The 22,300-nt window shown below is 45.7% G+C and overlaps 2 protein-coding genes across 3 annotated transcripts; one reads left to right on the plus strand and one right to left on the minus strand.

Annotated features, from left to right (window-relative positions):
* The first annotated feature begins 2,742 nt into the window (after positions 1-2,742).
* Positions 2,743-4,944, plus strand: LOC135090454 (uncharacterized). The gene has a single exon (XM_063987192.1). The coding sequence runs from the start codon at positions 2,743-2,745 to the stop codon at positions 4,375-4,377; it is 1,635 nt and encodes a 544-aa protein (XP_063843262.1). The 3' UTR covers positions 4,378-4,944.
* A 12,427-nt stretch (positions 4,945-17,371) lies between these two features.
* Positions 17,372-22,029, minus strand: LOC135090664 (uncharacterized). 2 transcript variants are annotated; one of them, XM_063987621.1, is made up of 2 exons: positions 20,397-22,029; positions 17,372-17,680 (listed from the first exon to the last, which is right to left on the minus strand). In XM_063987621.1, exon 1 carries the CDS (start codon positions 21,809-21,811, stop codon positions 20,420-20,422), a length of 1,392 nt encoding a protein of 463 aa, XP_063843691.1. In that variant the 5' UTR covers positions 21,812-22,029; the 3' UTR covers positions 17,372-17,680; positions 20,397-20,419. The 2 variants fall into 2 exon arrangements, with proteins under 2 accessions (XP_063843691.1, XP_063843689.1); XM_063987619.1 differs by having other exon boundaries at positions 17,372-18,711.
* Positions 22,030-22,300: the final 271 nt, after the last annotated feature.

A 22,300-nucleotide genomic window follows, 5' to 3' on the forward strand; every position in this document is an offset into this window, starting at 1 on the left:
CATCCCTGCAACACACACACACACACACACACACGTCCATGTACCATAGCTTATAATTTAACAGCAAAACATGATTACAAACATAAAGACATCCAAAATTATAGAACTACAAACCAACATAACACCATATGTTAATAAATACAAAATAAGTAACAATCAGATTACACACACACACACACACACACACACACAGGCAGCAGCAGCAGCAGCAGGATCGGGTGAACGGAGCCATACCTTCTCATCACCAGCAAGTCAAATGAAAAAGTTTTAAGTGCAGGAAAGTGAAAGGACTTCAGATAAAGTGAAGGAATACAAGTGAAGTGTTCGGAAAGTGTAATCTGACAAAGAAAGTGAAGGAAGAAAGAATGAAAGAGGGCAAGGCGGAGCGGTGCAGAAGGGAGGATCCAAGAAAGGATACGAAGCAAGGGTTTAAGGATGAGAGAGAGGAGGAGAAAGGTATGGAAGTTAGCGAGAGTGTGGTGACTGTACCCATCGTCATTGTATGGAGTACGCTTCTCATATGAGGGGGGAGGGAGGGAGGGGGATTCAACACTCCTGAACAGGCTGGAATCAGAAGTGTTTCGTCCTATCAGCCTTCTCCTCTAACTGACTTTTACTCAGCCTCTCTTCGCCGCAATGTTACATCTCTTCTTGCCTTCTGCCTCTACTAACACGCTGACTGCCCTTATGATCTTGTTAACTGCATGCCTCTCCTCTTCCCGCAGCCTCGCTGCACAAGACTTTCTACTTTCTCCCACCACTATTCTCTTCACTTCCCAAATGCCCAAATGCAGGATTTAACCAGTATTCACAATCTTTTAATCCTTTCACTGTTAAACTCTGGAACTCCCTGCTTGGTTCTGTATTCTGCCCTTCCTACGACCAGAATCCCTTCAAGGGGGAAGAGTCAAAACATTTTTCAAATTTGGATTATCCGTTCTGTCCTTTTTCTTTAGTACCTAGCACCCCGGTGGTCCCTTTCTTATGAAATTTTTCCAGCCCCTGGCCAGTGCCACTCCTACATAAAGAATACATAGATAAATCGCTAAACTTTTAATTTCGGAGAAGAAGAGCCTGAGTTAGCCCCTGACTTAATACACAGCAGAGGAGGAAAGTGACTGCTTGAACTTTGCCGCATATTATACTTTTTTTTTTTTTACTATTCTTTCTTTTTGTTATATTTGAGGAACTAGACCTTGTAAAATATTGTTTTATGTAAAGTCACTTGTGTTGCGTTTTGTATTTCTGTGAGTTTGGCACACTGCTTTGGTTACGATATGATAAATGTGCGTGTTTGACATCAAGACTTTGCCTGTATTTATAACATATGTTCTTGTTATCTATTTTAAATCTGTTTTGTGTATTCTTATAGGTGTAATTAATACTATTTACTTTTTATTTGATTTCATCAAACAAGTAAAAAAAAAAGTGTTTACAATAAAAAGAGAGAAAAAGGTTAAGAAATAGGTAAAATTAGTGTTGGTAAAACCTCAGCCTGTTCTTGTACGTGTCGTGTTCCAGTTGAGGTTGGCGTGACAAGTGGAAAAGACAAATATGGTGATTTTATAGGTGGACTCTGAAGATACTTTATAGTGTATGAAGTGGCTACACTGTACAAGAGGTAGAGGTGAATGGGTATTACACGCACGGCAAGGAGGACAAGATGGCAGGTCACCGCTGTCCTGTAAACACTCTGGAGGCACGTTGCCAAATGCACACTGATTTTCTCACGCTGAGCTCATCGTGTCGTCTCATTCACGGAAGTCAGTGTCCTTGCCATACTTTGAGTGAGCAGTAAAGTGTTGCCGCATTGTGTGCTGTTGTATCAGCTGCTTCATTGTGCGTCAGCTCCTCATGTTTTCAAAAGTCCTCTTCCTTGTGCACTACTTGAAGAAATTGAGTGCACCACCATGCAGGAAGTCTTCTCCTGGTGTGTGTACCGAGGAAACACCAGTTTGTCTGCTGTGAAAACCTGCACAATTTTATAAAGTAAATATGACATATGAAGAAATGACACGTCAACAATAAGTGGAATTCTCCAAGCAGCGAAACATGAAGCAACCTGCTGCAGCAAATTGCTGACGCCACGACAAGCTTCACTGTTCTGCAAAGTAAACATGAATTTTGAAGACACGACACACCCATGATGATTGGAATTTTGCTAATACTGTAATGGACAGACTGGTTGCATGGGTGACAGCTTGTTTGAGTGAGGCGGTAGCAGGTCATGACGGCCCCAAACCACGACGGCCCTCCGCGACGGCCCCCCACGACGGCCTCAAACCATTTGCGTGTGGACACTTGTTATACATCCACCAATATTTTAATGAAACTTGTTTCAGTGTGTGTGTGTGTGTGTGTGTGTGATAGCAGGGAGGGAGGAGGGTGTAGTTGGAGGAAAGGAAAGAGGGAGATAGCAGTGAGGGAGGAGGGAAGGAGTGGGAGGGAGAGTCTGTGAGGAAGGGAGGGAGGAGGGATGGGATGGGAGATAAGGCGACAAGCATGTGTGTCTGGGTGTGGGTGTGTGTAATATCAATAACAATAATAACACCACCAGTTGACGGCAGTTGACGGAAGGGAGGGAGGGGATAGGGAGGGTTGGAGGGAGGAGGTAGAAGATAAGTATGGTAAACGACTAGGAATGCCACCCACAGTGTTTCCCAACACACTGAATCTGCTTCACACCTAATTGAAAGTGTTGCCAGTAGTATGATAAACACAAGGCTTCCAGCATTGATCAGCATGCCTCCAGTAAGACCTTCACAAAGTAAGGACACCCCTGCCTACTGTGTCTGCTGTGACAGAGTGGTTACAAACCGACAGCATGCCTTGTGTTGTGATAACTGCTCCCAGTGGCAACACAGATTGTGTAACAGTGGAGTTAGTTATGCTCAATACCAACTGATGAAGAAGGGTGACCTCAACATACAGTGGCATTGGTGCAAGTGTAAGTGTCCTGCAGATTCTTTGGCTCAGCTGGAAGACTTTACCTTGCCAGTTGGTGAAAGCACACACATACAGACCTTCACAAGCGAAAACAGCCTGATAACTCAAGACGACACAAGTGACCATCAGCTGCCCGACCTGCAACCTGCACAGAACACTGCCATGGAGTCTGCTTCACATGCTGCCATTCATCTAAGCAACACCAGCAACAGTGATGCCGGCACTTTCCACATAACACACAGTTTTCAAATTCCTCAAGATAATGTAGAGGATGCATTACCAGATCTTCCAATTGCAGACATCTCGGCCAGCGATGAGCCACACGTCACAACTTACCAGATCATACCAGCCGGCACACTCAAAGGAAAACCTCTCTTGGTTGACAGCAATGGTTATTCGTACAACATCAAAGCTAACAAGAATGGACATCCTGGCAAAACTACTTGGCGTTGCAGCATCCGGAATCGCACCTTTACGTGCAAGGCCACTGTCTTACAAAAGGGCAACACTTTTACTCCAGGGCTCCATGACCACGCTCATCAGGCAGAACCAGGGAAGCAGAAGAACTACGAGATTGTGGCTGATGTCAAGCGTAAGGCGTCTGAAGATGTGTTCCGTTCTGCCAGTGCCATTGTTGAAGAAGTGATGACCAGCCAGTTACAACCTACTGATCCAGAGCCAAGTCGTCCTGCACCGGGCCTCCTTGTGAGACGGGCCAACAGACTACGCCAAGCATTGCGGCCTACAGATCCACAAGATCTGCACTTCGAAGTAGCTGTTAACTTCATACCACAAGATTATCTCCGCAATGATATCGCAATGGATGGGGCAAGACATTTGATTTTTGCAACACAAGCACAACTTGACATCCTGGAACGTGCCAAGACGTGGTATGTTGATGCCACCTTCAAGATCGTCGCCCCCCCATTCCACCAGCTACTCTCCATTCATGCTTTCATCAAAGGAGATGACAGTGACATGAAGCAAGTCCCACTTATATTTGTGCTGATGTCACGCCGTAGGAAAAGGGATTACAAGGCTGTCTTGGAATCTATCCTTAACATGGTTCCAAACAATCACGTCAAGAAGGTTGTTGCTGATTTCGAGCAAGCCATTTGGAGAGCCTTCCGTTACATCTTGCCAAACACCACCATCCAGGGATGCCTATTTCATTGGGCACAGTGTATCTTTAGGAAGGTTCAAGACCTTGGTCTGGCGGTTGCATACCGTGAAAACGGTCCAATGCAGAAGTTTGTCAGGAAACTCTTCGCTCTCCCATGTCTTCCTGTTGAACACATTTGTGCAGCCTTCAACCAGCTCAGCAATGAACCATCGACACCAGCCGTAGCTCCACTTCTAGACTACATCCGAGACACGTGGATTGAAGGAGACCTGTGGCCGCCAACTTCATGGTGCATCTTCAACCAATGAACAAGAACAAATGATGATGTAGAGGGTTACCACCGTCGCATCAATGAGAAAGCCCGCAATCAAGCCCACCAGCTCTACAAACTGATCCCCCTCCTTCATGCAGAGAGCTGCCTTGTTCCTCTTCAGGTCCAGCTTGTGAAGGAGCAGAAACTGAAAAAGTATCACCGCAAACGTGCTCAGACCACCCAAGGACGAATTTTCAGCTACTGGAGGCAGTACGAAGAGGGAACCCTGACAACATCATCCTTACTCAAGAAGTGTTCCAGGTTAACTGCTCCCAGTTTGTGATGAAATTGAGAGAATTATATAAATCATATGTGAGCCTACTTTTGATGTAAAAAGAATATTTTAGTTTTAGGCTACTGCTTTCATTGGATATTTAAATTTAACTGTTTTTTAAATCCTATGTTTATACAAATAAATGGAACCTTGCATCGACTGTTTAATACCCTGTTTTGGAGTATCGAAGGCGAAAAAGGAATAAGAAACGCGTATGGACTTTTTACTTATTTCACTACTTAGAAACCACTACCTTAGAAAGCTCCCCATTGTTTGTCTAACAAAGGGCCGTCCTGGGAGGCCGTCGTAGAGGGCCGTTGTGGTTGAGGGTCGTCCTGACTAGAATTTGGGGTCGTCCTGGGGGGCCGTCGCGGAGGGCCGTCGTGGTTTGGGGCCGTCCTGACTAGAATTCGAGTGAGGCAGATGTTGGTGGTTTGCACGGGTGTAAGGACAGATACTTACTCCTGGGACAAAGGAAGTGAGTGACTTGTTGGTCGACTGTCTCTGCTGCTTCATCCTTCACGACGCCACCAGCAAGTGCAAGGCCGGTGTTCTGAAAGACTTTGCTCTGCCATCACTATTGTCTTCAAAGACCACAGAAGTGATTAGTCACTTTCTCTAAGCTATCCCGATTAATAAGGCTGAACTACTGTCACTCCTATCACTGCAATCACGAACACACGCTTAGAAATGCCACTAATTCCCACGAGAGCTTGTTAAAGGTTGTCCAGATAAGACGCGGAAGCATTTCAGAATCCGCACATAATATACGTACATCACACTGTTCTCACTGGACCGTAATGACGGAAATAATTCACCTGTTTGTTAGAGTATTCCCGAAAAACGACGTAACACGGCCTCTGAAACCTATAGTAGCCTGCATTTACACAACAACAAAAAGAAAACAAGTTGTTATGTACGTACTTCCAACTTAATGCACCACGGAATACTTATAATATATATATATATATATATATATATATATATATATATATATATATATATATATATATATATATATATATATATATATATATATATATATAGTACATACTATTACCACAGTTGTATCGTCCTTGCATCTGATTGGCTGTTAGGCTCAAATCGAGGCCTCTGATTGGTGTGCGTGGTGGGTGCCTCAAGTGTTCAGCTCCAAGCTGCTGAGCACGCCAAGAAAGGGACCACAGGTGATGGAATCAGAGGTTCTAGACAAGACAGTGCCATGCCTGGCTTTCCTTGTGAAGGTTTTCACACACACTGTTCTGACCTCACACGGGCAGGACGTGTGACCTTTGGCGCTCTAGGGCAGCCTCGGCCAGCTTGTTGGCCTCCCCCTACCCCTAGTGATAGCGACCTTAGTTTTTTTTTTTTTCTGTTTTCAACTCTTAGCTTTTAGTTTTAGGCTCGCCCTGGTGAAATTCCTGTACTTGTGAACACATTTAGCGAGTGAGTGGTGACACATAAAGAACAATGTGTGCTCCAGTGCGAACGTACGAACACAACTACCTCCTACGTCGCAGGCGAGGATCAGGTTACCCGCCGCCCAACGTGATAAAGTGCCTTAAGACCCTGAAACTATTTCGGAACCGCGGGTAGAGGGGAGGGAAACAAGTGCGTCCCATCAAGGTTGTGACCTCAAGTGTCAGAGTTGACCACAGGGTAGGGAAGAAGGAATACAGGCACATTGAAGTACCTCGGATTTGGTACAGTTTACTCTCCCTCCTCTTATTCAATGCAACATCTTTAGCCAACAAAATGGACGAATTAATCGTGACGGTGAGTTCTACTTGTGCAGACATTGTGGCGGTTACTGAGGCGTGGCAGATTGTTCCTGAGGTGTGCTCAATGCAGGGCTACCAGCTCTACCATCACCTGTAGTCAGGACGCAGGGGGGGGGGAGTGGCCGTTTTCTGCCGCTCTTCCCTCAGCCCCTCACACCTCCCTGTCGATATTCCGGCCAGTGTAGAGGCCCTGTGGGTGAGAGTCACGCCCCCCTGCCATCCCAGCAACACGGCCTCCATCATCGTGTGCGTCGTGTACCACCCCCCCACGAGCCACCACAGCACAGTTACTCACCGCTCACATCATCAACACTGCTGATGCCCTGAGGGTGAAGTATCCTGCCGCCAAACTGGTCATCTGTGGGGACTTTAACAGATTAGATATCAACGATATTCTACACCAGCTACACCTCACCCAGGTCGTGGACTTCCCCACCCACCAGCAAGCCATCCTCGACCTTATACTGACAGACCTGGGCCAGCAGTACTCGCCCCCCAAACCGCTGCCTCCCATGGGACGGAGCACCCACCTCTCCATACTTTGGACACCCACACCCACCACCTCGACCCCCCGGTCAGCCGTCACCAGGACCCACCGCCCCATGCCTGACTCAGCCATGAGGGAGTTTGGGCAGTGGGTAACACAACACCCGTGGACTGAGGTGCTGGATGTGGAGGACGTCCACTTAAAATGGCAGAATTATGTCACCACCACCACAGAGGCCTTCCACCACTACTTCCCAACCAAGAGCGTCACAACGCACCCTTCTGATGCTCCCTGGATGACACCCCGCATTAAAAGACTCATGCGTCAGCGGACCTGGGCGTTCCACTCCTGCCCGGTCCTTTACAGGAAACTAAGAAACAGAGTAATCAGGGAGATTAAGGCTGCAAAGGCAAACTATTACCCAGACAAGATACACCACCTCAAGCTGACCAACAACAGACAGTGGTACGCTAAGATCAAAGCTTTGTGTGGCCTACAAAAGCACACTTCGTCTCTTCCTTGCACCTCACACCTTCCTGCTACTCTCGCGGCTCAGGAGATGAACGATCACTTTGCTGCTATCTGTCAAACCTTTCCTCCCCTCCACACCACTCTGCTTCCTGCCTATTTTCCGGCCCCCTCTCATCCCCCCAGTGTCCAGGCGGTGGATGTTTTTAAGAGAATACTCAAATTCAAACCAAGATCCACCACACCCACTGACCTTCCTATAAAAATTTACAAGGAATTTGCTGTAGAGCTAGCAACACCGCTATGCTCAATAATAAACACTTCACTCTCCCAACACTCTTGCCCCGGGGACTGGAAGACATCTTACGTCACCCCCATCCCCAAAACCTCCAGTCCACAGTCACTCAATGACCTCAGACCAGTCTCTATCACCCCCATCCCTAGCCTTATTTGTGAAGATTTTATATATGACTGGGCCTACACCAAAATCTGTAATACCGTGGATATCAGACAGTTTGGAAATATTAAAACCACCTCCACCTCCCATTACCTGACCAGCTCCCTTGAATTCATCCACAGCCACCTGGACAAGCGAAACACCTCTCTAGCTGTTGCTTTTGTGGACTTCAAAAAGGCTTTTGATCTTGTTGATCACACTGTTGTCATCAGCAAGGCAGTGAGTCTGGGTCTCCCTCCTAACCTGATAGCGTGGCTAGCCGACTTCCTCTCAGGGAGGCGTCAGGCCGTTCGCTATCAGGGCTCTGTCTCTACTTTCCAACAGCTGACTTGTGGGGTCCCCCAGGGGACCAAGATGGGTCCTCTATTCTTCCTCCTCCTCATTAACGACGCCCTCACTGACACCCCCCATCGCTGGAAGTATGTGGACGACTGCACCGTGGGCGTCCCAGTTTACACCAAAAACCCGGACTACTCACCACTGCAAGCGATCCTGGAGCGGCTGCAGACGTGGACGGAGGAGAGCAGGATGACCATCAACCACAACAAAACTGTGGTGATGCATTTCTGTACCTCCTCTGTACCAGTGCCCCCTCCCCAGCTCTCAGTGGGCCCTCACCCCCTCCAGGTGGTCCGATGTGCCAAGCTCCTCGGAGTCACGGTGGACGACCAGCTGACCTGGAAGCAGCATGTCGCCAGCACCATAAGATCAGCTACCCACAGGATGTACATGCTGCGCAGACTCAGGTCGCTGGGGACGCCGACAGATGAGTTAAGGGGGGTGTATCTTACTTTCATCCTCCCCAAACTCATGTACGCCTCCCCAGCATGGTCCTCCTCCCTCACACAAACTCAACAGCTACAGTTGGAGAGTGCGCAGAAAAGGGCGTGCAGGGTCATCCTTGGCCCTGCATACACCACCTATGAAGAAGCCCTGAACACCCTGAAGCTGTCCAGACTATCCACCAGGTACAGTGAGGCTCTGGAGAAGTTTGGAAGGGGACTTCTGAATCATCCACGTCTCAGAAACATGCTGCCGCCTGACGCGCCTCGCCCTACCCGTGCCACCAGACACCACAATAAGATAACGCCCCTAAAGGCGCCACGTACGGACCGGTACAGACTCAGTGCGACTCCCACCATGGTGCGAGCCATCAATCAATAGTCTCTTCTAGATTTGACTTACCTTTAGGATTAATGTCAAGTATTTCCCCACCCCCAATGTACATTTTCAGTTTGTTGACTGCCTAAAGAATAAACCGTTTATTATTATTATTATTATTATTATTACAACGCGATCCAAAAGCAAGAAGAGGAAGCAGCAAACAATGAACGACCAAGAGACGTTAAGCGAGAAGGCGAAGACGCAGAGGAAGGAAGAGGCCAAACAACCCAGCAAGATAAGGAGGTTAGAGAGCATGGAAGATTGCGGCAGCTACAGGGCCAACACGGAGATGGAAGGCGTTAAAGAGATGAAGCATCGCACCAACAGCAAGGGAGACCATATGAAAGGCTGTGAGAGCAGCAAGAGCAGCACGAAGCTGTATGATGGCAAAGAAGTTAAGCAACACAACAAGAAGAAGAGGAAGGCGGGAGACGTGGAGGACTATGACAGCCACAAAAAGAGGAAGGTGGATGGCGGTGAAGAGGATATGGAACACGGAGAGCAGAACAAGAGGAAGGATAGAAAAGATAGGAAGACGAAGGCCACGGAAGGCGAGAAAAAGGCCAAGAAGAGAAAGACGCAGGATATTGAAGACCACGAGAGTCAGCCCAAGAAAAGCAAGACGCAGGGTACAGAAGAGGATGAGAGCCAGCCCAAGAAGAGGAAGACGCGGGATACAGAAGAGGACGAGAGCCAGCCCAAGAAGAGCAAGACGCAGGACAAGAAGGAACACGAGAGCCAGCCCAAGAAGAGGAAGACGCGGGATACAGAAGAGGACGAGAGCCAGCCCAAGAAGAGCAAGACGCAGGACAAGAAGGAGCACGAGAGCCAGCCCAAGACGAGCAAGACGCAGGATGCGGAGGAAGACAAGAGCCAGGCCAAAGATTGGGGGGAGATATTCTGGTTCAACGTGTTGAGGGTGGTAGTGGACACCGAGCTGGCCACTGGGACGAAAAGAAATGTAAGCGAGTACTGTCGTATTGATATTGAGGAAGGACAACTGGTGGACGGGGCAGTGCGTGGCCACCCTTGTACTGTTCTCCTGGATACCGGCGCTTCTGTCATTATAATGATGGTGTCACTGGCCGAAAAAATGGGCCTTGTCACGGGCGATGAGGAGGTGACGGTAATCTCTAACACGGCTTATGGAACGTTGCGGCTGGAAGTGATCAAGCTGGACGAGGTGGTGATCACCCTGAAGGGCGGCGTGGAGGTCAGCACGCCCTTACAGGTGTTTCCAAAGGAGATGGAGGGCCACTATTCCGCTGTAATGATAATCGTGTCCATGAACCGCCTGGAGGAAGCCGAGATCGTGCAAGAGTTCCATCCCGACGGCAGCGGCAGCCTGTTTCTCCGCCACCCTGAACGTCTGCGGCGGAAACCTGAGCCAGGGTTCGTAGGGAAAGTATACACGTTTGTCGCACGAACACTAGATAGCGAGGAGCCGCTCACAGTACTGGTGGACACTAGCGCCGCAGCATCATTTGTTGTGACCAGGTTCGGCCGGGAAAAGTTGATGCACAGGGCAGGCAGGTGTGCTCCGCCGCCGCAACTAATCTCGCTGGATTTTGGACAGGGCACACGCGCACTGATGATGGACATGGACACCGTTCAAGTGGATCAGGCATATGACTTCTTGTTTGGAAGAGGGATGCTCTATAACTTATATGCTGTAATGGACTTCATTGACTATTCTTTGACCTTGTGGGTGGGTAGAGTAACGGTCAGGCTTCCCTTCCACTCGTCCCGCTGCGGAGGGAGCGCTGATCTCCTGGAAAAATATGCCCAAAAATAGATTGAAAAATAAATAAAAAGTGAAAGAAATAAAAAAAAATATATAAAGAAAATGAAAAAAAAAGAAAATAGAAAAATAAAAAATAAGTAAATACAGTAAATGCTAACAAAAAAAAAATATATATATATAAAATGGAAAAATAATAGTAAAAAAAAAATCATCAGAGCACATGGCAATAAAGGCAGCAGCGGTTGGTAGTGATGCATGCATGGCTAAGAAGACTGAGGAAAGTAATGAGAAGGTATGAGAAGAGGACCCGATGGGCTGCACTGAAGGCTGGCCAAGAAGCAAGAGTTCAAGACCAAGGTGCCAGACACAGTGAACCTAAACACAGAGCGGTTCCAGGACTGGTGGAACAAGAGTGCGGGGATCTTGAGAGGAGTGGATAGAGAAGTACTGGGAGAAACGTGTGGAAAGTCACGCACAACTAGACAACAATGGTGGTGGAGTGAACACGCCAACAATGCACTGAAAAGGACAAAGCAAATCAAGAAAGAGTGGGAGCAGAGCGGAACGAGGCAGAATAAGTTGGAATACAGAAGAGCAAAGAAGTTAGCAGGGAAAGCAGTGGCGGTGGCTAAGGCTGAGGCATGTCGTGATTTACTGGAAAAGCTGCAAACACCAGGAGGAGAGAAGAGAACATGCAGGATACCAAGGAGTAGGAACAAGCCAATAAAGGAGCGTCTGTTGCATGAGAAGAACCCTCGGGATCATGATGATGCTGATGATGATGGAATACGATACCCCGGTCTGACGAGATGTGTGGAGAGAGCAGGAGTGGTGAGAGCACTCGAAACAATGACAAACAACAAAATGACTGGATCGGAAGAGCTGCCGGTGAAGGCGTGGAGGCCCTGGGGGAGGTGACGGTGGATATGTTGTGGAGTCTGATGGGCAAGACAGAGGAGCTTGTAGCCTTGGTTTTCATGCACTAAGGACATTATTTGTGTGAAAAATATGAAAAATGCGAAAAAAAGAAAAAAAATTATGGTAAAATTTTCTTTGTTTGAAAAATGTTACTTTAAAAGGATTAAAAATGAAAAAAAGAAAAAAGCAGGAAAATATATAGTAAAATAATATATGCATGTGTAGAAAATACAAAGAAAAAGGAAAAATATGAATGTTTGAGTGAAAACTTTTATCCAGGAGGATAAAAGAAAAGAAAAAGAAAAAAAGAAAAATGTGAAAAATATGATTTGTTGAAGAGAATAAAAACGTGAGAAAAGAAAAAAAAGAAAGAAAAGAACGATATTTTGTAATACAATGAAGTATACAAGTATGAAAACTGTAACTTGCTCAAGAGGATGAAATAAAGAAAAAAGGAAAAAATATTGCGGAGAAATGTATATCTTGTGTGTGAGGGAAGAAACTTGATGACAAAAAAAAAGAATAAAGAAAAGGAATAAAATAATAAATTGAGGAAAAGGATGAAAAACTTCACTTGAAGAGGATGAAAAGAAAATAAGATTAAAAAGACAAAAAAAAAAAAAAAAATTAAGACTATAGATATATTTGTAAAAAAACGTGAATTGTCGAAGATAAAAAAAATACAAAGAAAAGAAAATGCTCACTATAATTATGGATGTTTGTGTGAGAGACGGAACTGCTGAAGAGGAAAAAAAAATAATAAAAAAAACCACTGAAAAAGGATAAAAAAGTAGCAAAATTATATAGATGTGTGTGAAAAGGATAAAAAAAGAAAAATGACCCAAGAAAGAAGGACATTATGGATGTGTGTGTGAAAAACTTAACTTGATGAAGAGGATAAACGTCTTTTTACTCACAAGAATTTGAGTTTTGTTATTCATGCAGTAACAACATTATAAAAAAAAAAAAAATCATTAGAATATCATGCGGAAAAATATGAAAAAAAGAGAAACGTAAAATTGTGTATATATGTGTGAAACGCGTTATTTCAAGAGGATTAGCAAAAGGTAAAAAACGAAAAAAAAAAAACAATGTAAAATAATAAGTGAAAAACTTCGTAACTTCTTGGAGAATAAAAAAAAAAGTAAAAAATAGAAGTAAAAAAAAAGAACAATGTCTTGTAATACAATTATGAAAATAATTGTGAAAATCGTAACTTGTTCAAGAGGATTAAATGAAGAAATGAAAAGAAAACCATTTTTTTTTTAAAATTATCTATATAGTATGTGTGAAAGAAAAAAACTTGATATGAAAAGAATAAATAAAAGAAAAGAATAAAAGAATAAAAGGAAAATATTATAAAAGGAAAAAAGATAATTATAATTTTTTTTTTGAAAATTATCTATATAGTATGTGTGAAAGAAAAAAACTTGATATGAAAAGAATAAATAAAAGAAAAGAATAAAAGAATAAAAGGAAAATATTATAAAAGGAAAAAAGATAATTATATATATATATATATATATATATATATATATATATATATATATATATATATATATATATATATATATATATATATATATATTTATTTATTTTCTTTTTATGTAGGAAGGACACTGGCCAAAGGCAATAAAAATCTAATAAAAAAAATGCCCTCTGAAATGCCAGTCCCATAAAAGGGTCAAAGCACTGGTCAAAAATTGGTGGATAAGTGTCTTGTTACGTGTGAGCATACACTGAACTCTAGGGGATGGACCATGAAGGGGTGTTGCTCACACTAACAATGGAAGGGTTAAAAGAAAAGAGAAAAGGAGACATTTTAACTGCTATTTAATATCTTAAAGTTAACCCTTAAATTAAGTAACACAATACAAAATTGAAGATTATTTGTAAGTAAAAGTAAGTAACAAGGAGTGGCAATCTGAACTGGACTGAAATAACTTAAAAGACTGGTTCAGTTAATAACTTAAGCCAAGTTAGTAAATGCATATAGATACAAATTACAAAAATAAACACCTTTACATATACATAATAGAAAATAAATATAAATGTGTTTGTGTGTGTGTGTGTGGGTGTGTAACACTGGTGTAACTCTTACCACCGCTCTCGAGTGTATATGAGGCTCCCAGCGTATGCCAAGGCGACCTCAGAGCTGTAGCGACCCTTGGAGGAGACTGAAGCTCGATGGAACTCCAACCCTCGTTATCGGCTTGGTAGCCTGCTAGAGGTCACGTATCCAGTATGCCTCAAGCTATACACGTGGCAGCGCCACGAGTTGAGAGGCAGGCACCTGGTTCCGTGGTAGAGTAGTCACGTGTGTGACATTCCCCCCTTCTTAGGATGACGCAGAAGGAATGACTCTGCGTCATTAGAGAAGTGAGGTGGTTCCTGTCCCGTGAAGGTTAATTCCACCAGAACGTGTGTAGTCTGGGGTCCGGTAGATGGTTCTTCTGGCAGTGCTCGGCCCTCGGCTGCCTCCATCGACCGGTTCACAAGGCACGACTGCATCCCCGGCAACAGGATCCTAGGGTCCTCAGGGTCGCGACGGGTAGTGATGCGAGGCGTAGTGGGAAGGCGAGACAAAGTGTCAGCAAGGCAGTTGTCCAGTCCCTTAATATGGTGCATTTCAATGTGGTAAGGCTGGAGCTGTAGAGACCACCGTAGCAGACGTTGGTTAGTGAAGTGGTTCCTGTTGAGAAAAGTCAAAGGGTTGTGGTCAGTGTAGATTTGGAGTGGCTGGGTGTTGGACTGAAGATAGTACTCAAACTTCTTGATGGCAGAGATAATGGCTAAAAGTTCTTTCTCGATAGTGCTGTAATTCTTCTGATGGATGTTGAACTTCTCGGAGTGGTAGGCGACTGGGTGAAAGATTCCGTCAGATTCTTGCAGGAGGGCGGCACCCGAAGCGTGATCACTGGCGTCAGTATGTATGATGAAGGGTTTACTGAAGTCGGCCGCACGCAAAACCGGTTCCCGAGCAAGCAAGTTCTTAAGTTGATTGAAGGCATGTTGGCAGGCAGGGGTCCATTCGTACGCCACATTCCCACTAGTCAGTCTAGTAAGTGGCCCAGCTGCGTCTGCGAAGTTTGGACAGAAACGCCGGTAGAACCCCGCCATACCCAGGAAACGGCGGAGCTCGCGTCGAGTAGTGGGAGTTGGGTACTTCAGTACTGCATCGACGTTAGCGGTCTTGGGCCGGACGGAGCCTTGTCCAATCTGATGTCCTAGGTAGGAGACGGTGGCAGCTCCGAACGTAGACTTCGCCAGCTTCACGGTGAGGTTCGCTTCCTGCAGACGGCTGAGCACATTCTGGATCTGGTACAGGTGGTCATCCCAGTCATGTGAGAAAATAAGAATATCATCTAAGTAAACCAGCACTCCTTTTAATCCCTGCATTACCTTGTTCATTGCCCTCTGGAAAGTAGCGGGGCAATTCCTCATGCCAAATGGGGCTACTACATACTGGAAAAGTCCAAAAGGGGTGATGAAGGCAGAGACTATCTGAGCTCTTTCAGTAAGGGCTATTTGATAATACCCTTTTAATAGGTCCAGCTTAGTAACAAATTTGGCTTGACCTACTTCATCTATCAGGTCGTTTACCCGAGGCAGAGGATAGGCGTCAGGAATGGTAACGGCGTTGACCCGTCGGTAATCGGTGCAGAATCGCAGTTGTCCGTCCTCCTTGGGTACTAGGAGGCAGGGTGATGCCCATGGGGAGCTGCTGGGTATAGCCAAGCCCTGCTCTAATAAGTACTGGACCTCCTTCTGCATCTGTTCTCGTTTCCGGGGGTTGACTCTGTAGGGAGACTGCTTGATAGGGAAGATCCCTGGGAGCACCTTCACATCATGGCGGAGGACATTACAGATTTTAGGATGGTCACCGAACACGTCATACTGAGAGATCAATCTTGAGATATCCAGTGCTCGAGAGGATGAAAGATGACGGAGCTGATCATCTAAGTGTTGGATAATGTAGGTGTTGTTTTGCGTGTCCTTGGGATGTATGGTGTTTGTGTCAATCTCAGTGGTAATACATTTATCATACATCAATGAACACACAGAGGCAGGTTTTAACTCTGAGTCAGCCTCCTGGGGTTCAATGATACCACAGGAAGCTACTCTAGGGGTTGGTTGGGCGCCAGTCACAGGGGTTCTACATTTATACATTTTTAGGAGATTAACGTGTATTAACTGTGTTGCCTTTCGGCGGTCTGGAGTGTTTATGATGTAGTTGTTATCTCCTACCTTTTCCACTACCTCATCATCATCTGGGACCTTAGAGGGCCGGAACACTCTCATGAGAACTCCATCCTGTTTGTAAAAGGCAGGGTAATGAGTAATTTGATCTGGAGGGATAACCTTGTCATGAAATTGAGTCAAAGTAGTGTCTTCCTGTTGAGCCTCAGTGAGAAGTTTTTCAGAAAATATTTAATTGAGTTCAAGTGGGGATGGGCTCTTCTTTGGAAGTGAGAAAGACTGATCAGATTTCCTTGCTTGTGCACGAGTAGTGACACAAACAGGGAATAAGCCTGGTTGTTGCTCTTCTAACTGTACAGTGGGGTTATCCATCAGCATTGTGTCACTAATTACCAAAGGGGGAGTCACCTTACTGCCAGCTAGGTCATTAGCGAGGAGTAGTTGAGCATTAGGGATGGGTAAGGCTGGTTCTTCACTAACTCCTATTATCACTTCACCTCTTACTAGTGGGCTATCAAGATGTACCTTAGCTAATGCAATGGGGAAGGGGTCATGGAAGTCTTTTAAATATACCTTTTCACCTGTGTAACACTGTTCAATACCAGGGACTGCTGACTTCAGCACTAGGGACTGAGCTGAACAGGTGTCTCTGACAATCTTAACTGGGTGATCCTTGTTATCAATGCTGATGGTGCCTACAGACCTGAAAGGCTCAAATAAGTCTTTAGGTACAGGGAAGGAGGGAAGAGCTTGTATGGAAGCAACTGGCTTGGCAGGATATGTTTGAGCTACCTTGCACTTGGGATTAGGACAGTTCTTTATGAGGTGCCCTGGCTGTTTACAAAAAGCACAAAATAGAGGTGCTCCAGTACTACTGCCGGTCATTTTACCAACCCCTGAGTTACCTGAGTTTATCTTACCACTAGGAGTCTCGGTCAGCTTGTCTGAGGTTGCCTTGCGATTCACCAGGGAGAAAAGGTCCGCTAACTGAGCGGCTTTGAGAAGATCTGTTTCTTCTTTGTTGGTGATGTGTAACATTACTGAGTAAGGGAGCTTACGCATGAACTCTTCTAAGGCTAAGAGATTTACTAATTATACGATTAAGCGAGTACTTACCGGTACGATGGTTGATCGTAATTTCACGAACAGTTAACTGCGTCACTGAGGTAGTAAATGAGATGCCAGTAGCGGACGCAGCAAGCCAGTCCTTTAGAGAGGTTTGAGGAAGCAGCCAACCATTGACAAGGAGGCACATCAGTAGGAAAGAACCTAACGAGGGGACAAAACACTGGGAGGGAAAAGGGAGGGCATTTACTACCTCAGTGACGCAGTTAACTGTTCGTGAAATTACGATCAACCATCGTACCGGTAAGTACTCGCTTAATCGTATAATTTCACTTCACGGTAGTTAACTGCGTCACGAGGTAGGCAATGAGAGCTTAAGAGTGATTCCTCAAACCTAACGTAGTCCTTAGTGGTGTCAAAAGAAAAATAGACAAAGAATAACCATTTATTTCCCAAGTAACGATATAAGGTAGTACAGAAGTGAAACTCAACACAAATAATAGAACAGACTGCAATCCATGTGCAAATCAACAATCTATATGTATGTGTATACCTTAATAAATACCCAAGTAATCAAGATTAGGAAACCTCCTCAGCCCAACACTGCACTAGCAAAATCTGTCCGCTTGGACAACGGCCTCCTGTAGAATTTAGCAAAAACAGACTCACACGACCACCCCACAGTGGCCATGATTGTGGAGACAGGTAGAGTCAGGGATGCCTTGCTGGAGGAGGCAGATCTGGTGGAGTGAGGTGAGAAAATTGTTAAATCAATACCTGCATCCCTCATGACATTCCTAGTCCAGCGTCTTATAGTGTCTCGTGACGCTAACCGCACGGGAGCCTTAGTAGTTAAAAAAAAAAAGAACCTGGTAATAGAGCCCCTAATCCCTGCAGTCCTTTCCAAGTAACAGCAAATAGTGGTGAATACACATAAACATTTGTCTGGAGAATAAGCCGGAAAAACAAGCTCAGAGAGATGAACACCAGGTCTGGAAGTTTTCAGAAGATCACCTATTCGAAAACAAACCTCAGAACGAGAAACTGTCATGTTCCTAGTGTCCAAAAGATGTAAAGTATGGCCACGTTGTCCGGATACCAGGAGCATGAGCATGACCAATTTCCCAGATAACTGAATCATGGACAGGCCCTCATTTTGCCCCAAAGATCTTATGTGCGTCAGGACTACATCTGGATCCCACGTAGAGCAGTTACGGGGTAAAGATGGCCTTAATAGAAAAACTGCCTTCATAAACCTGCAGACTAGAGGGTGCTGGCCCGCGGGTTTGGAATCTATATTAGCAATGGCAGAAAGAGAAGAACGAACGACATTCAAAGAACTGTAGCTCCGTCCCGTCTCCTTCCTAAATTCTTGCAACAAGAAATCCAACAAACAACTTACAGGTGGTCGAAAAGGATTAATTTCCCTGCCGACACAAAAACACAACCATCTTTTGATATGCGGCCCATATTGTAATTTCGTGCTCTGTCTCCACGATTGAAGCAGAAATTCGGCAACTTCCTGCGAAAGGCCTCTGTATGCAAAGGATCGCCAGAGAGGATCATGGCTGACAATATCAACTTCGAGGTCTGAGGATGTACTCGCGACGGGTCCTGGGGTAGTGTTAAGGAAGCGCGAGGAAGAAGGCGGGGAGGTGCAATCAGTAACCGGAGGGCCATCGGGAACCAGACCTGGGTAGGCCAGAGCGGCAGAATAGTCAGGGATGTCGCCTTGTCCTCCAGGATCTTTCCCAACATCCGGCCAATGACACTGAAAGGAGGGAAAGCGTAACATCTCCAAGTAGACCAGGGAAACGTGAACGCATTGGTAAATGAAGCATAAGGGTCAGGTTTCCAAGAAACGTATGAAGATAACTGGGCATTAATACGTGAAGCAAATAGGTCGATGTCCGGAAAAAAGAATACTTCACACAGCCTATTGAAAATACAGGGTAACAGCATCCATTCAGTGTCAATGTTCCGGACTCTGGACTCTGCATCCGCTTCAACATTATCAATTCCCCTGACATACTCGGCAGATAAAGTGATGTCCCTCATCGCAGCCCAATCAAAAATCTGTTCCGTCAGGGTATTAAGGCTCAATTTAGTACTGCCACAGCGATTAATACAGGCGATAGCGGTAGAATTATCAGACCGAAGACGGATGTGAGTCTGTTCGCAGCGTTTGCAGAGGGATCTTAGGCTCAAAAGGATGGCTTTAAGCTCCAGACAATTTATGTGATCTAATTCTGCATGTGCCCAATGACCTCCTGTCCTAGCATCGCCAACCTTCGCCCCCCAACCCGTTAGGCAAGCATCAGTGTGAATTTCCAAATCTGGGGGGCAGGATACCAGAGATTTAGTTTGAGAGTCGATGTTATCAATCCACCACCGGATTATGTCCCGAGCATGACTATCAAGTGAAATAACAGAGTTGTAGTTACCTTTGCTCAGAGTAAGTTCCTTATTTCGAACAATCTCCAGGTATTTGTACCTGAGGGGGGCTAGATTCACCGCCGCTTCGGAGGCTACGGCAAGACCAATAAACGCAGCCAAGTCATGTAGAGTAGATCCACCTCTAAGCAAACTCAAACCATGGGCTTTAATGCTCTCTTTACGACGTGATGGTAAAGAGGCAGTCATCGTGACAGAATTTAGAATTATCCCCAAAAACTCCACTTCCTGAGTAGGAGACAAAACAGACTTTTTGACATTGACTGTTAAACCTACAGAGTCAAACATCTGCAAGGCATACATAGCATTGTCTTCCAACTCTTGAGCTGAAGAAGCCATGAGAATGCAGTCATCAATGTAACAGACAATCAATATCCCAAGTTTCCTGAGGTGAGAAAGGATAGGTTTAAGTAATTTAGTGAAAATGCGTGGTGCAGATGTAAGCCCCTGAGGAAGACAGGTAAACTGGAAAGATTGGTTATTCCACATAAAGCGCAGCCATTTCCTATCCTCAGGCTGAATACGAACAGAAAAATATGCATCCTTGAAGTCAATAGTCATGAAAAAACAATTTTCCTGAAGTAAACTAAGTACCTCCTTAATTGAACTCATTTTGAAATGAACATGTTTCACAAAGTCATTTAGTTTCTGTAAATTGAGAATAACCCTAGCCGTGCCATCCTTTTTTCTCGTAGGGAAAACATTTGAGTAAAAACCAAGGTCTGATATATGGGAACATCTCTCAACCACTTTCTGTTGTATGAAAGTTAGCATAGCATTATCCAGGGCTTCCCTGTCAGTAATGGATAGGGTGAGAGGTCTGGGGAATTCAGACTGTACAGGAACAACATCAAACTCTAACAATTTACCCCGCACCACATCATGAATCCATTTGTCCCTGGAAAAAACCTGCCAACTGTGCCTAAAAAGGAAGGTCTTACCCGCCACAAAGTTATCTGGCGTGTTAATCAAGGTGCAGCAAGGTAAGGTACAGCGACTTACTGTGGGAGGCACTGTGGGAGGCGTTACTGGGGAAGTTTGTATGGCTGCGTCCTCCTCCCGTAAGACTGCCGCAGGCCTAAAAAAGGCCTTGAAGGAAGCTTTGACCGGGCTCGTGAGCTGTAAGGTCTCCTGTGGTCCTGTCTACCGAAGGATAAGCTCTTCCCTCTGGAGGTCTTGTAGGGGCGGAAGGACGGCCTTCCCAGCTTCTTGGTTCTATGCATTTCATCACATTTCTTCACAATGTCGAAAGGGAAGAGTTTGTCAGTACCGACTTCACACTCCCATTTACAGAGTTCTGCAAGAGCAGTGTCATTGACGTGAACACGTGCCACCTCCTTTCGTAACTGGTTGGTGTAATTGAAGGCGGAGATTAGTAGCCTAAGGCAATCATTTAAACCTTCCAGGTAAAAATTCACTGCCTTCCCTTTCCTTTCCCCCACGTCACTAACGCACTGAGTAATGGGAACAAGCGCTTTCAGTAACAGTCCATTAATATGGGTTAGTCGAGCATCCACAAGTTTACCTCCCGTATTCATTGCTTTGACAATGGGAGGGTTAGTCTCTGGAACTTTCATATTGGGCACATTGCTGGGTATTTTAATCCTATTAGTGGTTGATTTTACAATGTCGGCCACAGGACGACGCCTCAGGCTGGCATTGACTATTGATGCAAGTGAATCAGAAATTGGTTCACCTTTTGCTTCCTCGCCCAAAAAATTGTCAGACAATTCACTCAACGCTTGGAGGAAGTCTGCGTCATCACCAGAGGTAGCGGGTTGGCTACCGGAAAAAGAGGGGGAGATAGTGTCTAATCCATCTAGGGGGTCTGGATCATCTCTCTCAGACTCTTCACCGTCCTCATTATCAGAAGGGGACAATTCATGACAGCCACCATAATCTACCGGTGAAGGCGAAGCACTGCGTGTAATGCGGTTGTCTAGTTTTTCAACTAAACCACTCAACAGATTGGTGAGAATATCAAATTTCTTGTCTGAAGCAGAAGGATCCTCGTCCGAACAGGGTTGACTGACGAATGATTGTAGACTGCCAGGTGGTTGTTGATTGCCGGACGGTTGTTGACTGCCAGACGGTTGTTGACTGCCGGACGGTTGTTGTGGTTTGGAAGCACAAAGACGCTTGACGGACGACCCATCAAAACCAACAGCAGTCCTCTTATTGTCCTTCCTTAACCGGTCATCATCATCACGCCTGGGCCGTGAACTGTCCCGTGAGACAGATGAGGAGGAGGAAGCACGCCTTGGCGTGTCCTGGCTGGCCTGGGAAGCACGCCGTGGCGTGTCCTGGCTGGGCTGGGGTGCACGCCGTGGCGTGTCCTGGCTGGGCTTGGATGCACGCCGTGGCGTGTCCTGGCTGGGCTTGGGGGTTCCTGCCCGACTGAGGCCTCGGTCCGCCATGGCTGGACACGAACCAATGAAGATGAAGCCAAGTAAAAACTGCAGCAAACACACCGCGGCTCCCGCCTAGAACAACCCAGGTGGCGGGTGGTGAACGGTAGGTCGTGAGCGGAGGAGAGGTGTGGACTGGACGAGCGCGCGCTGTCGACTGGCTTGCTGCGTCCGCTACTGGCATCTCATTGCCTACCTCGTGACGCAGTTAACTACCGTGAAGTGAAATTCGTCGTACGTGGTTATCGCGGCTGACTTAAGCCAACGCTTGAGAGCCCTCAGTTTCTCTGAGGCAAACTTTAGATAGGTTTGTTGCGGAGTTTTGAACATTTTTCGAAAAGACTGACGGTATCCTTCTGTGGTAATGGAGTACGCCGCTAGGATGCCCTGTTTGACACAGTCGTAATCCGTGTTGTTTTCGAGGCCGTTCAAAATAGTTAAAGCCTTTTGGCTGAGTTTGGGTTTAAGAAGCCAAGGCCAGTCTTCTCGGGGCAGTTC

The sequence above is a fragment of the Scylla paramamosain genome, chromosome 35 (genome assembly GCF_035594125.1).
Source record: "Scylla paramamosain isolate STU-SP2022 chromosome 35, ASM3559412v1, whole genome shotgun sequence".
NCBI lineage: Eukaryota > Metazoa > Arthropoda > Malacostraca > Decapoda > Portunidae > Scylla > Scylla paramamosain.

Excerpts from the sequence above, each read along its gene's own strand:
- LOC135090454 (XM_063987192.1), top strand. The coding sequence starts at position 2,743 with ATGCCTCCAGTAAGACCTTCACAAAGTAAGGACACCCCTGCCTACTGT.
- LOC135090664 (XM_063987621.1), bottom strand. The coding sequence starts at position 21,811 with ATGGCGGACCGAGGCCTCAGTCGGGCAGGAACCCCCAAGCCCAGCCAG.